Below are 17,397 nucleotides of genomic sequence, written 5' to 3' on the forward strand. Positions count from 1 at the left end.
ATGAGTACAAACTGAAAGAGGAGAAATTTATGTTAGATATTAGGAAGACATTTTTTACTGTGTGAGTGGTGAGATACCGGAACAGGTTGCCCAGGGAGGCTGAGGATGCCCTAACCTTGGCAGTGCTCAAGGTCAGGTTGGATAAGGCCTTGAGCAACCTGGTCTGCTACCCACAGCAGGGAGGGTTGGGACTAGATGATCTTTAGAGTCCATTCCAACCCCTTAACATTCTATGATTCTGTGAACATTGGACTTTGGCTCTCATGTTTCTCCTGTACCAGTTTGGCCAATTCTCCCTTTTATCATGTGCCATTGATGTCCACAAGCCACAGGCTCCTGCTTGTGAAGTAAATGGGAGCATGTGGTAGGGAAGCAAACTGGGAAATACTTGCACTTCTTGTGTTTGATACAAGTTGTGCCAGGGAGGTTTATTTTGGATATTAGGAAAAATTTCTTCACCAGAAGCACTGTTAAGCATTGGAACAGGCTGCCCAGGGAAGTGGTGGTGTTGCCATCCCTGGATGTATTTACGGCAGTGCTATGCTGAGAACCAAACCAGCCATCAAGCTGGCCCAGCATGCAGACGCTGAGGTGCTCTAAAGCTGTTAGGCAGCGCTCATACCCTGTTCTGAAAAACAGCATTTTGGATAAAAGATTTCTAGATGACACCCGTCTTGAAACCTACAAATAAAATCTCAACTAAGATCATGGATGACAGCAAAGGTAGAATTTTTTGGGGTTCTTTAAAATGCACTATTGTTTTTTTCTAGACTCAGTACGAAGTAAATGAATATTTCTTACTGACTCGATAGTGTGTTAACGGCCCTGGACGCATCATATCCATTGACACTATGTGGCTGAAAAGCATAGCACCAGAGAACACTCAGGTTTCAAAGAAACAGCAACCACACAGAAATGTTCATGCAATGCGACATCCATCACAAAACACCTTTTCCTGACTGCTTTTAGCACCACTCCTTAACACTCCTGATAGACCTTGTTGCTAGAGAGTTCCAAAAGATTTTTTGCTGAAAGATTTCCTATTAACTTCAGTGGGAACAGGCCCCCCTAACATCAAAAACTGACATTACAGTGGGGATCATATACACACTGAGCATTTGTGTCAAAGTTTCCCCAAAATGATGAGGAAAACAAAAGAAAAGTCACTATTCCCCATAATATTCCCTGTCCACTGTTCCATTCACTGCCAACACACATTACAAATTTTATCCTCTGCAACTCATTCAAAGCACCAGCCACAGCTGCAAAGTGATTGAAGGCACTGATGCAGGAATATTACAGGCCACCTGGTGCAAACATTTGTTTAAAGTCATACAACGTACACTGTTCCTTTAAAATAGCTTGGTACAGAGGCAGATTTGGATGTCTGTATAGAAAAAAGTAAAATAAAAGAGGATGTTTTTTCTCTGACTCCAACAATTTCCCTGATATAGTGTATTATGACTGATGTTTTTTATATGGTGTGCAAGGCAGCCAAAAGTAATTTAAAAAGATGTGTTGTTTATCTCAAAAACAAATGTAAGGGAATACCAGTAAAAGCTACACTGTTCGAGACTCAGCTAAGCAGTTTAAATTTGTTTTTCTTGAAGGAAATCAGGAAGATGGGACTACATGCTAAATAGAACTAATTTCTTCTTACTATCTACTGCAAAGGAGTAATTTATCTCCAGTACATTGTGTCTAGAAAATGAGTCTCTTTATCCTAACATCAACCAGGTACCAATGTCCCTTTTAGAAGCACTACATATAGTAAAACCTGAAAGTATGTGAGCTTTGCATTCTTGAACTTATATTAAAAAGAGGCACATGACATGTCGCACCAAGAAATCAAACCCACAGCAAAACACATCCCAGTTTAGAGAGTGCATGTTTTCCAAATCTTACACTCGGCACAATTCAACCTATGCTCCCATAAATGAGTAAAGAATTTGTGATGCAGAGATGTGTTTCAGTTTGTGTCTTGGTTTCTTGTAGCTTTGGACCCATGTAACCAAGGGCATGGCTTACAGAGGGTCAGACCATGCATCCTACTAACTAAGCAGTTTCAATAAATACAGTATTACTTAATGTGGGTCAGAGCAGCACAGGCACTCTGTTAAGGCACTATTTAACTATTCAAGGGGCTAGATCCAAAGTGCACCAAGGACAAGTGAAAAGAGTGAACTGACTGCAAAGAACCAGGCTTAAGCTCTGCCAGAGAAACAGAACAGAACCCCAAATTTGTGAAAAACATTATAAATTCTAAATATAGCTGAAGTAAAACAAATAACCCCATCTAAACTAGTTCTGCAGTTAAAACCCTATACATCAGTATTAGAAGGCACTCCCAGTTCACGAAGTTTAGGCCTCTTCCCATGCTACTACACAAAATTTCCGTTGTGAACAACAGTATAGATGAGCATAAATACAAACCCATACATTTTAAGCAGCAGCAAAATTTGAATAAAAATTACTCAAGGAAAGTGACTGCCATATTATTACATGTGCACAAATACACACTCCGTCTCAAAAAGATATGAAAGAAAGGGAATCGATAGCCTCATAATTTCTACCTCTCTTAGGTGGCATACAGCTATTAACTTCATTTTAGTAACTATGAGTGTTATCAGCTTGGCTTTCTTACTAAAAAGAAATAAGCATTAGATGTCACAGGCAGTGTTCAAGAAGGATAAATTGGCTGCCAGACAAGGAACACTCTCATACACTCACTCAGTAGCAATAAGCTCTGAAGCCCACATTTGCACATTCGTACAGATCTTTAATTCTCCCCACGTGTGAAAAGCAGGTTTAGGTGTAAAAGTGCCTGCTGCTTTTTCCCATCCTTCTCCTCCATCCCACTTAAGCAAAGCACTTAAGCATACAAGGATGTACTTAAAGTTAAGCAAGCTTGTGTGTCGTTTCGCTGGACTGAATACATGTGCAGTCCATGCCTCCTAAAAGCCTCTTCCACCAACCAACAGCAGGGTGCGCAGATGGCATCCAGGGCCACCAACTCACATGGCACTGAGAGCTGTAAACAGCTGTTTGAGGTCATCCCCCTTAAATTGTTGACAAGATGACATTGCAAATGCAAGACAAAAGTGATGCCCCAGAGTGACATTACTAGAAGACTTCCCAAAACCAGAAAAGGTTCAAGGTAACCTTACTCCAGTTGGCCATAAATATACACCAGCTGACACCAGCATTCTCATATGAAAAGACAATTAGGTTTGGTTTTGAATAATTCTGGAAAAATGAAGTCTGTAACACAGACTGTATCTTTGATGTATTTACAGTAAAACCCTTCCAGAGTAAAATGCATGAGAACATCCTGAGCCCTTATTTTCAAGCATGATTAGCTTATGAATTGGCAAAAAATCTGCCTACCTTCTCTGTAATGATAAAACAAAGAAAAAAGGAAACTGATAACTTTCTGGAGCATTCAGCAGTTTGTAAATGCAGCACTTTTTGGCTCTTGGATCTGCTCTGAAGCTGGCTTCTTTTTTTTTCATATTACTCCCTATTAGAGCACACAGTGAAATTCAGTATTAAGTGTCATATCTTCAGAACAGAACAAAGTGAGTTCTGATACCAAGCTCCCATTGCTCTGCTTATCAACACTCCAATGGAGAAGCAGATAGTGTTTCAGAAAAGCAAAGTAAACTACCATACACCCCTAACAAACAAGTTGAAAGCTGGGGTAAAATCGAAGTGGGAATATGGAGCTAAGTTTATTTTTTCTTAGTCTGCTTTCTCAGTAACTCTGTGCTCCTTCAGAAAATAACTTCAGTATGAAACTAACACTTGGAAAGTTTTTCCAGCAGACATTTAAAGAAGTTTTCTGGCACAGCCAGAAATTTACCATATGGGCCAGCCCAGTTCTCCCTGAACACAGCAGGAGTTTGGTCACAGTAATCACTGAAGATGGGCTGGTATCTGAACATAAAATTTTCTTTGGATAATTTATGGAAACCTTAGATGTGAAACAATCTGTTTCCTTTTACAGCACCCAACTGCACAGCAAGTTTGCATGAAGGACAAACAGCACACAGAACAAGGAGGCCAACGAAGAGTGCTGAAGCAAGGCTGGAGAACCATCTCGGTGGCAAAGACTGCAATCCCTTTCACAGAAGTCACAAGAGGTTATACTTTGCATTACTTCTGAGTTGTAGCTCCTCACTGCTCTTCTCCCTGTTAAAAAAAGTTAGTTAACATTAATTAATGAACTTCTGAGAACTGACCAACAAACCAGCTTCACAAAGAAACCATTTTTAAAGGATGCACTGAAACCTGATGCAGACCTCATCATACACCGCAAAATACTTCCCAGAATTAGTATTTAAGCATAGACATTAATCATTTTTCTTCACCCAGGACATATCAATATATTCAGGGAAATGCTTGTTGAAAGGCATGCTTTCATAGACTCAATCTCAACTGTTAGACCCAATCTGTCCACAAACCTCAGTCAAACATTTTGAAAGGAATTTTGTCCCTAACTACATGACAAAGGAATTTGGATGCTTTCCCTGTCAGGTTATTTGCTATAACATTTAAGAGCTAGGTCTCTCATTACTGATAGTTTCTCTTTCTATCATATTTGGGAGCTTCAGCTTCCTGAATCTGGGACTGCTTACCTGACCTAGCTCCTGCTCTTGTATTTTACTCTCCCATTCACTGAAGGGTTGCTACAGAGCCAAAGAGATTAGAAGTCTGAAAAATCATACTCATTTCAAAAACATCAATGCATGGTAATTGCCCATAGAACAAGCTTTTGCAAAGTTTTTTTCCCCTAGTGGGGTTTTTTTTTTTTGAAGGTTTTCATTCCAGCCAGGGACCTTGCAATTTCTTTTTTTATTAGTAGTATTTTTAAACCGAAATTATATTCAGTTTCATTTGAAGCCTCAAGATGCTAAAAAAAATAAAATAAAATATACAGCTTTATGAGCCCAAATGCTTACCAAACAGTGAAACCAAACTAGTTCTAAACTGTCAGGTAAGAGAATACTGCTGTACTGGCAATCCAAGCCAGCTCTTATATCCATGACAGATGTACTACTGCCACACTGACATCATGTTTTTTGATAAATGTAAGAGCATGAGAGCTCCTTAGACATCTCCTAACTTTGAATATGACATGAATCTGACTGTCACTAATCACATAAAATATAGTCCCACAACTTGGGTCACCAACTACAACAGTGATGGAAAATTAGATTAAAATAAAAGCACGTTCCTGTGTTAGATAGGAAGGAGTTCTCTCAGGAGAACTCAGAATCACGACATATGTATATTTGTTAACAAATAATATGTCTGTGGTATATAGTAATAAGAATGGTATCTTGTAAAATAATATTTGAAATAAATAACTTTCTTGAAGTCAAAGCTTTCTATTTCAGCACTGATTATGTCATGCAAGTTTTTGTCCTCACAGATATTAATTAATATAGTTAAATTTGTATTAGTTTATTAACTGAGAATTTATGGACCACAGTTTTTTAAATACAACAAAAATATTTCACATGTGCATTTATATGTAACTTTGTAATACACACATTCATTAGCCTATCTAATGGTGTTTTTCTAATAGATTAGGTCCTGAGTGCTTCTCCTAGGAACTGAAGTACGTGGAATTTAATTTTGGCCACGGATGCTAAGTGTTATGTGTTTGTCTCAAATAAAAACTTGATGTAATTTTTTAAGCCACATCAGGCCTAAAAACATGCTCTACATTAATGGACTGTGTAGTTACATCCACTAATTTCCCATTTTACTTTAAAATTCTGTGATTGAACAAGCATTTCAGCATACATAGAATAAATGTGATCTTCACCTAGCTACAGTAGCACACATCATAGTATATTTGGTTGTCTTTTGTACTGTGAAAACAAACTAACATGAAAAAATTGCCTATACAACTTTTTTATGCCTTATCTCAAAACAAGCCCAAATCCTTAATAATGTTCCAACTGGTTGGTGTAATGAAAACGTCATATCTTCTGCAGCAGTTTGTAATCTTTCTTTGCTATTCATTTTGCCCAAGAATTTTATACATCTTTGCCTTTCTCCAAAACACACACTCTACACACAAAAAACAAACAAACAAACAGACAAACAAAAAACTTTGAAACTGTTCTTCCAACATACATCTTTATTAGATAGCTATAGAAACCAAAACACTGGCATTTTCTTCGGTGAAGGATTCTTAGTTTGAACATGAAACAGATGGTAAAGCTACTTGAGAGAGAATCTTTAACTTGGCAAGTGAACAACAGTGAAGTTCCTGCTTCATTTTGGTAACTTTCGGAACACACTGGGTCAAACTGAAGCCAATTTATAGCAGCTGACAACTAAGTTATGACAACTCACACCAGCTGAGGAACCAACCCATTAAGACAATAAATATATATATGGGAAAACACTATTGGTTAAGAAATTGGGCATGTCAATGTCCAAAAAGGATGCACTTTAATGAAAATAAGTCAACTTCAGTTTAATGTGGCTTTCTCTTCAATAACATTTATTCTATTTCCATAAAAAAACCGCTTTTTTAAACTTCTGAATCACTAAGTCCTGTTTGAAATGTCTGACACTTACTAGGTTCATAGTAATCCACCACAGTCACTGAAGCATCTTGGATATTTGCCACTTTGAAGTCTCTTGTAGATGGAATATCCACACAAACCTGTGTTGCATTTAGCTAGAAAAACAGGAGAGAAATATCCTGAGAACCCTGGTGGTGGTTTCATGGAAGAGGTAAGGACTTTTAGCTCAGCAGTAGTCCTTCTCTAAAGACTTGGAGTCAGCATGCATATAAAGATGCTTATCTTATTTGCAGTCATCTCAGTCAAACTACAGACTTCTTGAAATGTCTGCCTTCTTATACATTATTTTTAAGAGACTTAATTTAGAAACCCCTTACAAATACAACTGAGTGGTACCTATCCAATTAGTCTCACTAAAAAACAGTGGAACTATTAATTCAATGTGAATAGCAGATGTTGATTTCCCCAAAGAATACAATCATAACGTCTTTCCAAATTTAAACCAAACAATGTCTGAGTCAAGATTAACATCACTACAAACACATTTTTTTGTTATTTTCAACTTACAGAGTCTAAGTATAGGTTGACTTTTCCATTGTCTTTTTCCATCTTCTTAACTGTATTGTCTAATGGAACAAAATCTGGTGACACAGAGAAACCACTGAGTAAGCCAACCTCCATGAGGACCATACCACTACGGGAAGCTGTGCCTGAACCAAAGTACCTTTTCAAAACACAGAGACAAAGAAACTTTTAGAAGAAATACAGTAGCCCACTCTCCAAAGACAGTGTTGGATCTTTACCTCTCAACTACGGAAGTAATAATGTTTAAGAATACTTAGGAAACAAATGGAACAAAACTCTGGCAAGAAAATTTCTAATGATAACAAGCTAATATTTAATTTCTCAATTATTTTGCCTGTTAATTTCAACCACATATGCAAAAGCAGGTTCAGCACAGACAAAACTACAGTACATAAATCATATGAGAGACTACACTGACACAGGAGGATTTTTCTTTTGACATCTGTAAGTGCAGGTTTACATCAACAATACACAGGAAATATTGCAATTAAACATGCTTCAAAAGAAGCAATTAAGAAAAGCTATAGGAATTCTTGTACTGAAATACACATATTTCCTCTTATGAATGCATTGTTTTGCCTTTATTCATTTTGGAGGGTGAGATGAAACTATACAACAAAAGGTCTCCCAAACCTTTTTAGATTTCCTTCATAGCGATTGATGGTTCCATTAACAAAGTCATTATCAGATTATTTCTCAAAGTTTCAGTTTTAAAATGCATAGCTATGTTATTAACCCAGATTTGAAACAAAGATTTAATAAGTTGAGTTCTTTTTTCCTGAATAATGCTTATTATTACATCTTCTTCCAATGTGAAAATCAGATGCTGGACTAAAAAGGTTTGCTCTATGGAGCAAGCCTTACCTACCGTGGTGCACGACACACGTAGAAAAATTTTATGGTGCTCCTTGCTACAGGAGCAAAAGATGGTACTGCTTTAAATAAAGTAGGTGGCGGAAGAGTTTCCCCTGCCTTAGCAAGGAGGGTAAATGATTATTGTTACAATAGAATAGAAGTGTCTCCAATCCTTATTTTGAAAGCCTGACAGTAGCTGAAAGTAATTAAACTATTTCTTTGTAGAGTTGGATAGCTTATTAAAAAAAAAAAGGGAGGGGAAGGGTTGCTTTCAAAGTAATGCTGTTAAGCCTGACAGCATGGCTGATTCAATGCAGACACAACTTTGAAAGAAACACAGCACAACTGCTGACTTCAGTTGGCTCACAAGATTAGAAACAAATGAAACCATCTGTTGGATGATGTGCTGTGCCAAAGTAGCTGCTATTGAAAACAAATAACTGAATTGGAACTGGATGTAATTATTTCTGCATAATTACCAATAAGGGGAGAGTAAAACACCTGTGTTGTCTAGCCAGCGTGGGGTGCTACCAAAATACTAACAGGCAACCAAACCAGCTTGATACTGTCAAGGAGTGACTTAGATATATGCTTATAAGTTATGAGGATCTGGCTGTCTTAACAAGGAAGAGAGGCAGCCTTGGGTATGGGTCTCTTCAACTCCATGGTCTCTTAAAAAAGGGAAAAAAAATGACCATGCAAGAATGACCACTAAGAAAGACTTGAAGCTTGTACCTGAAGAAAACTGAGCATGTTTCCAGATGAATATTAGTTTCAGCTCTTCAGCAATATGAGATACGGGTAAGACCCTTTCAGAGATGATGTAAAGAGGAGAAAACAACACCAAGCTAGTGCAGGCAGAAAGCAGAAACAAGAGAGTAAGTAGAGTCATCAGTGATCAGCTTCTCATATCTGGAAAGGGTATGCAGGCAATAAGACTGCAAAGGAATAGGCACCCCTAGGTATTTGCTTCCCAGACAGTGAGTTAGCTCCTCTAACTAAGAACCACTTCAATTTGAGTGAGACAGCATCTGCTCCAGAGTCATAAGTGATACCCCGTGGAGACAACCACGGCCAACCACTATCAAGCTGGTTGAAAGAAGGTGGATATTCTGCAGATTAGAGAAATTAAAAAACTGTGAAGTTGCAACCTCCAGTATCTAATGATGTATATTAACAGCTAGACTATGCATACCCACTGGTTGATATTTCAGCAATCTTTCTGTATTTCCCTCCTTTGGTTTCTCTATTAGAAAGCCACATCATGTTGTAAAGATTATAAGTAGACCAACTTTAAACTAATTCAGTAATATAAATAAGGCATATATTAGATACAATTTATAGGGAAAAAAAGTAGAAAAGGATAATGGCTCATCCATCAAGTTGAGCAACCAGAGATGAAGTCTTAGCCTAAGGAATAGAAACAGACTTACTAGAAGTTATACCGGTCCACTTTCCATGATAAGAGCTGATGGATCACAATGTTCCAAATAGTCTCTTGAGGAAGTTTTTTTTAATGTCACTAGATTTCCCGCTATCCTTTGAACACTTTATAATTAGAGCATTGTCATCCTCCTAGAGCCTTCCTGGAGAGACAGAGCACTTCTTGTCTGTATTTTTGAAGCAAAGGTCTTAGAAAGTCCGATTGCTCCAAAAACTTACTCCAGACCCAGCATATAAGCCCTTTACATGTCAGGAGTTTGTGCTAGACTTTAGAATGCTGTTGACACTCCATAGAAAGTTTTAAAAGAGAACAAGCCCATTCTATTTCGAGAGCTCTCATGTATTCTAGTGTCTCTGCCCACCATCCGTGTCACTGAACTGGATACCACAGACAGATAAAAACAGAGCTCTGGCTTTATGCCTGCTGGCTACTTCCCAAATTAAATCAATTCTCCGTACCGAAATTATATTCTCTATAGCTGATTATTTGTATGATGGTATCACCTACAGGCTCCATCTCTAGTCACAGTTCCCTTATGGTAATCAGAGCATAAAAGTAGTTCAAAGTTCAAATAAACAGCAAAAAGAGGGTGTGGATGAAAGGAATGTCAGAGTACGCATGGTGGATCAGGTAGTATTTTGCAAATCTTGCATTTACAAAGAACCCATTATAACATCACAAGGAGAAAACACTGTTTCTAGAGGAAGTATTCACAAACAGATTAAATCCTTAAATACAAAGAATGTAATCATTTCAACAACATCCTTGTAGATAATAAAAGATAGAAGATTAAAAAAACATAAATATAGAGAGAGATACAATGTCATATAGGGTTTTCTATGAAATATTCAGTGGTCTTTAACTACAAGAGGAAATGCATACTGAAGAAACAGTCAGAGGACAAATACCTTCACGTATTCCTTTTAAATATATGTATAAAGCAAGTTAAATTGAGGCACAAAGCCATCAAAGAAGCAACTTGGTTTAATGACTGGCTGACCTAGGAATATGCAATATGACTGTTCAATGTCACCTGTTCTCATCTGATCCAAATTCTATTCAGGTAACATCTGGTGGCTGTTCTGTGGTCTCTGAGATGATACTTAAGCAGTCTCAGCTCAGTTCTTAGTAGGTGATTACCGAACAAGAAACATCATCCCAGATGCACACACACAGCCCCACATCCCTCATCCTCCTCCCCCTTATTCAGCAGAAAGAACAGAATCAGCCTGGCTGGAAAACTCATCACCTGTTTCAAACCTACAATAATCCTTACATTGTATTCTATTACCAAATTCATAACTATTGGTAAATGAAAGACCACAAAGTTACTTGCACAATAATGCAAATCCACAGTTGAATTTACCATCATGTAAATACAGATTTTGACTCCTTCCAAAATTGTTCTGAGCCAAGTATCTAATTCTGGATCAAAAGCAAAGGATTCTCTTTATGAAAGGTAAGAGTAATGGGTCATTGTCATGGTTTGCTACTAGAAGTCAGAATATGGAAGACATTGGTTCAATTTTCAAGTCCACGCACAGTCTTCCATATAGCTCAGAAGCACTTGCACCAAAGAAGTCTCTGAGTTTTTTCTCATATTTCACACAGACTTTTCCACATATACTTAATATTTAAGGCACCAGCATCTTTACACTTACCAGTAAAAAAAAAAATATCACCTGGCCAGCAAAAATTGACTTACAAGTTGCTTCTTAACTACTGCCAGTTTTACAAAGCAATTTTTATGCTCTTTATTGATACATTTATATCCTATATATTAGTAAATTCACACAAACAAATGGATAATTTAGTTCATTTAAAATAATCTAAAAGCTGTATAGACAAAGCTGTCTATGAGATGCTCCAATTGATTTACCTACCTTGTGCACACATTCAAGGTCAAATGGTTTTTATCATCTTTGTCATCCTTTACATCAACATTCAAGTCAAAGGCTTCTTGCTTTTGGACATATCGGAGCCTCTGATCAGTGTGTTTTGTGTTGTACATAACATTGAGCTGCGGATTACAAGTACAGACATTAGATGACATATGTAAGGTAAACCAGTGTGGTTAAAACACGAAGTTTCTAACAATATAATGCCAGAGGAGTGTTCCCATGTGACAAGATACATGGACTTGCACAGTTGCACATGGACTTGTACATCTGACACCTGCATACATGAGATCCATAGGAATTCTCAGAAAGAAATATCCTTTCTGAACACTTCGTAATGCAGCAGAACCAATGCAATTAGGAGGACACAACTGAGGCAAACACAAGGGAGCTCTAGGACAACCAACAATTTTCTCCCTAGTAGCTGGTTTATATCGTGTGCAGTTGCTTCCTGACAGTGTGAACTGGGATGAATAAAGGGTGTTCGTCAGAGACTGGGTTAGAAGAGGCAGGTTGTATATAAAAGCAGAGCATGAACAAATACATAGCGCATGTACAGAATATGTCTTCAGTCTTCATGTCACTGCATTGATACACCCAAAACAGATGAGGAATAGCACATTACTCCAAACTCAGAACACCACAGCTTTCTTGCAGTTAAATAATTTCATTTGGTTCATCTGTACAAAGACAAAGCTACAGATTTGGTCTACCTCAAGGACGGAGCTCTCACCATTTCTGCTTAGCAAACTGCCAAGCTCTGCTAAGCAAGACAAGTAAGGAAGTGTGACAGGATGTCCAGTGCCAATTCCTTACCCACTGAGTGGTCTACCTGTCAAATCCATTTTTCTCCAGTTTAGAGATAAGGATGTGCAAGATAGTGTAAAATCCTTTGCACAAGTCCAGGTAGATGAGGTCTGTTGCTCAGACACCCTCATCCACCAATGCTGTCAACCTGTCACAGAAGGCCTAAAAATTTGTCAGGCACAGTTAGCCCTTAGTAAAGCCATGTTGGTTGTCACCAATCACTGCCTTATTTCCAATGTGCCTTAGCATAGTTTCCAGGAGGATCTGCTCCATGATCTTGCCAGGCACCAAAGCAAGACTGACTGGCCTGTAGTTCCACAGTTTTTTCCTGTTTTAAAAATGGGTGTTATATTTCCCCTTTTCCAGTCAGTGGGAACTGCACTGGACTGCCATGACAACAATCATTATCTTTTCCCTCAGTCATCCATATAAAACACATAGCAGGGTGATTTTTGATTCTTTGATTTTGGTAGAAAAATAAGCTGAAAGTGGCTCAAATAACTCCCCTTGTAAGACCCCAAATGCATTTTGTTTTGCTAAAAAAAAATGGAAGGAAGAGTGCTTTTGAAAAATTACAGTCCCTCTACAACAGTTTCAGCCAGCAAATGGAACTGTCAGTCCAATTTTAAAACTATGACAGGTGGTTATCCAAGTTATAGGTTACCAAGTCAGTTATAGGCAAGCAGGTCTTTGCAAACAGAGGAGTCTTTAATTTCTGATTTTTGCTTTTGCTGCTGTCTCTCACTCCTTGATATGAAAGTTATGTTCTTTTTTTCAATCTACACACACAATTCCTGTTACCCTGCCCACACTGCTGAATTTAGCATGCTGTGTGAGTACAGAGCCAATTCTGTACAGGCATTCAGGACAACCATGGCACAATGGTGAAGATTTATCATGTACAACTGCTCCACAGGAGAAGGCAGTACCAAGGATGAAGCCAATCTAGAAAGCCTGCCAGTTAAAGGCACGCAAAAAGTTTGGTAAAGACAAGCTGGCAGTGCCTCAAAAATCTGTCATCATAGAAACAAAGCTGTTTTAACTTTTGCCAGAAAAAGCTAATGAATGGGAATTTACTGCCAATGCAGGATGTCTGAAGTCACATACTGAACAGGAATAAGTTATCGCTGTTATGGTCTGACTTTCCTTTCCTGATTTCTCATGACAATGAAGGAAAAGGTTTTCACAATGAAGAGTTTAATTAAAGCCTTCTTCTTTATACACTCTTACTTTGGGGACAGAAGGCAGTTATACAGAAACTAACATTAAATCAACAAAATGAGCAATTGCATTTCTTAACTCTTTTAAGAGCAACTGCTGAACCTAAAGGCAGAACTGGTCCAGTCTTGTCATACTGCAGTCAGTTCTGCTGAGAGGCCTAAGAAGAGAAACTAAAAGCTAGTCTTCTGCATGAGAGTGATACTCATAACAGTAGCTGACAATATTAACTGCACTATGCTTCAAAAAATATGACACATTTATAGTGCCCTAAACACTGCCTCTTGCCCTATCCTTTTTCTTCTTCAACTAGCAGCACAAATGAACTTGACTGAGGGCACGAGTTCAATGAAATCATCTCCAATATTCTTCTGTCCCTTTTTGAGTCCTTAGTATCCATTCAAATTGTAATGGATAAATATGTGTACATCGTGTACTTTTTTCAGTACCATCACACTAAACAACATTTAGTCCCTTGCCCAAGTCTAGTAAAAACGTACTGAGTGGAAAAAATGGTCAGTGCTTTTCAGTAATGAGTAACAGGGGATTCTCAAGTTTTTTCCTCACTCCCTCTCTATACATGATCAGGAGAGATTGAGCAGATCTTGTTCACCTATCCACTTTGCTCATACCCATCCTCATTGAGCCTGCCCACCCTCCCCTTGTTGCTAGTCCTGGATTTCAGTGGCATTCTCTTTCCTTCCAGAAGGCATGGGCCATGCCAATTTTTTGAGGCATGTGTCAAGTTCACAGTGATTCCAGAGAGCAGAGAGGTGTTTCTTTCAAGACTTTCAGCAGGCCACCTACAGACTCTATATACCCTAACCCATCCTCTCTTCCCTCTTGCAGAGTCAGTGTCATCCATGGTATATGCCCACATAATGAAGAAATGAGCTAGGAAACTTTGTTGACAGCAGGACCACAAAGCTACAAGTAAATGTCTGCTTTTGAAATTAAAATATCAAAAATACATACATTAATGAGATCCTGCAGGGTCAAGAGTTAATGCACTACCAATTTGCACACACAGGCAGTAAGATTTCACCAAAAAAATAAGGTTTTTCCCCTTAGAATCCATTCTGTTGGGAAAGCAGACATTTCTATCAATGCATTTAATCTTGTGCTTTGTGATATTTAAATGAATTACTGTTTTGACATGCTACATTTGGCTAGAAAGTAAAATCCCAGAACAGTGATGGTTACCACTGTACTCTGGCATGCCTAAGACAATGAAACCCAGCTGAAGAAATGTGATTGCAATGTCATATGCTATCTGATCTATTAAATTCGACCCAGATATAGCTTGTGTCTGGGAAAAAGAGAAATCTCATTCAATGGCCTCAGTGTTCTTTTTTTTAGAATACCAACCTGCTAAAGGAAGCAAAAGGAAAGAACTGATCTCAGCAAATATAAGGTTTTGGAGGAGCTACTCTGGGGTGTTAAGTACAATATTTTGAATCAAGTCACAGCATCTCTCAAAGCTTGAGGAAAAGAGGCAACTGCATAGTGACCTAAATTAAGAAGGTAATCTGGGCCTTGGTTCCTGAACACCAGCTATTCAGGAGCACATTTCCATGTTCATATAACAAATCAGGAACTTAAACCATGGTGCTATACATCCCCAGGGAGTCCTCTCACCACAGTCAGCTACTGACTATTCAAGGTGGAAGAATTCTGCTCAGTCTTCACCAGGCATGCTGGTTTGAATTTTAAATTTTCTTGCTAGCAATAACATAGTTGGAACCAATGTGTTTCCATAAAAGGTATTAATTTCAACAAATCAGTTTCTTCCAGCAAGAAACAATTTGCTGAAAAGTTTTTGGTCAGCTCGTCTGACAAATTAGTTGACTTTATATCAGGGAGCATTTCTCAATAATGATTTAAGATCAAGTACTCTTAACTGTTCTGGAGCCCCCCTTTGTTACATTCCATACGAACACACACACACTGAAACCACAGACATGTGAACGCAGTCCTGCTGAGATGTTCAGTCCTATCTTGGCATGCAAGACTGAAACTAAATTATCCTCTGAAACTTTTCAACTTTGCTGTAAACTTTGTTTGTACTTCTGGGAATTAATAAACACAGGTCATGATTTACTGCCCTGTGGGTTTTGCAGACTGGTGGTGAATGAATGAGGTGTATCATTGATGATAGGCAGCTGTGAAGGTTTCTTTGAAAAGGTCTTTTATCCCAAAGCATATTTACCAACCATCACCAGACTTTTTTGTTTCCCAGATGCATAAGAACACTAATGTGAAGGTCAGGTTGGAAGGAACTTGAGATGGAATCTGACCTGGCATAAAACTTTGAGAAGATTAAAGGCAGCCTTAGTTCAGTTTTCCCAAGTATGACTAGAAGGAGTCTAGTAGGAATTCTGTCTGGTTTTGCAATACAGTTGCAAGTATGAGTTTATATACTTCCAATAAAATGAGTCTCTCATGCTCAGAGATTAATATTTCTGCATTATTTGTAGCCTTTCAAAGGCCTTCTCTTTCACCTGTGTGGTTCTAACCAATTATCATGGACAGGGCAGCAGGGAAGTGAGACCCACTAGTCACCATATCAAGATGGATGCAATACTGTCTTCTTCTGATATGGTATTTCTCATAAATAAGGGAAAATCTTAGAGAAGAAATTTCTTCAAAACCTAATCTCTGATATGAGAGAAGAGCAGGCAGCTGAAAAGGCTATTTATGGTTTGTTAATTCTAAATACAGTATGCACTGATCTCAGTTTAATTTGTTTAAATATAAGTAAAGATGTTTTAATGGCCCCGGCCCATGGAAGTGCCCCAAAACTGTCAGTCAGCCAGCAGTACTTAAAAGGCCAGGCCATCAGTCAGAAACAATCACATGAATACGTCCATTCACAATATTTGGTTCACAGAATTCCTCAATTAGTAAAGTGCTTTGGTACTGATTTAAGATATTTCAGGAGATTGTTCCTAGTAACACGTTTTATAAAGCTTCCAAACTATACTTTCCTTAAAGAGAGCATATCTTTAGCAAGAATAACTGCATTGCATACCTGAAAGACAGCAAATCCCATTCCTTCTGCTGACACTGTAAGTGTCATTGATTGTGCAGGGGCAATCTGAAAGAAAGATGAGTAAACCAGTATTTTCAAAGTACTTTCAGTCAGCAGACTTTACAAAAGCATTCCTCATTTTCTACAGTACCTCCTTGCTCTGAAGCAGAAAACGGTTTTGAGTATCAATTGAAAATGTTTCTGGTATTTCCAAAGAAGGTGCTGTCACTGTTATATCCATTTCTGTTTTGCCTGCAGTAGTGAGAGCTGCAAATAGACTCAAGGCTTGCAGAGCCACCACTGTGTCCTGTTGAGAGAAACAAATCCTTTGGTATTAAATAGAAGAAGCCTGTGCAGTGTAAAGGCCATGCCTTGGGGAGCTTGTGGTCCCTGTATCAACCCATTTATTGATTATGCTGGAGTATTCATGCAGCCATCTCCACATCTCTGTTGGGATTGCTGTGGCATGAAGGCCCAGTACAGAAGAGAGATGGCAACACAGGATGAGAAGTTAGCTGCTCTGTTATGCTATGAAAAATGAGCCAGCTAAGAAAGTTTTCCTCTTGTGCAAGGTATCCGGAAGACTTGACAAGCTGATAGACACAACAGTCAGAATTACACACTACACCAATAGTGAACAAAAAAACAAACAAGAATATATCTCTGATATATATCTCTATATTATCTCTATATTATAGATCTAGGAAGTTATAAGATCTTGTTGGAGATTATGTTTTTAATCATTCAAAAGCAGAAATATACCTGCCTTTACCTAAGTTTCAGAAACCAAGAAATACCTTGAAGCACTTTTTCCAAGTCTTTACAATTATATTTTTTTCATTTATATTTCTTGCACTAAATTCAGAGAGAGTTCGAGATATCTAGAAATGCTATCTGCCATCACTGAAGGTGACTTTAGAGCTCTTCCACATCCTAGACTCAAATGACTCTCAGCAACACACCTGGAAATCTGTAGGGCTACAAACTACCTACAGAGAAGATAAATATTCTCCT

At 38.2% G+C, this 17,397-nt stretch overlaps 1 protein-coding gene across 1 annotated transcript in view; it reads right to left on the bottom strand.

Moving 5' to 3' along the window:
- Nucleotides 1–1,843: 1,843 nt before the first annotated feature.
- CD109 (CD109 molecule) overlaps nt 1,844–17,397 on the bottom strand; it is a 75,599-nt gene continuing 60,045 nt past the window's right edge. The window contains exons 28-33 of the mRNA XM_027697206.1: nt 16,535–16,690; nt 16,384–16,449; nt 11,313–11,449; nt 7,113–7,269; nt 6,598–6,700; nt 1,844–4,191 (exon numbers count right to left, since the gene is read on the bottom strand). Coding sequence (XP_027553007.1) covers nt 4,001–4,191; nt 6,598–6,700; nt 7,113–7,269; nt 11,313–11,449; nt 16,384–16,449; nt 16,535–16,690 — 810 coding nt within the window. The 3' untranslated portion in view covers nt 1,844–4,000. The remainder of the gene's footprint in view (nt 4,192–6,597; nt 6,701–7,112; nt 7,270–11,312; nt 11,450–16,383; nt 16,450–16,534; nt 16,691–17,397) is intronic.

This window comes from Neopelma chrysocephalum, unplaced genomic scaffold (assembly GCF_003984885.1).
Source record: "Neopelma chrysocephalum unplaced genomic scaffold, ASM398488v2 Primary Assembly neopelma1_23b, whole genome shotgun sequence".
NCBI lineage: Eukaryota > Metazoa > Chordata > Aves > Passeriformes > Pipridae > Neopelma > Neopelma chrysocephalum.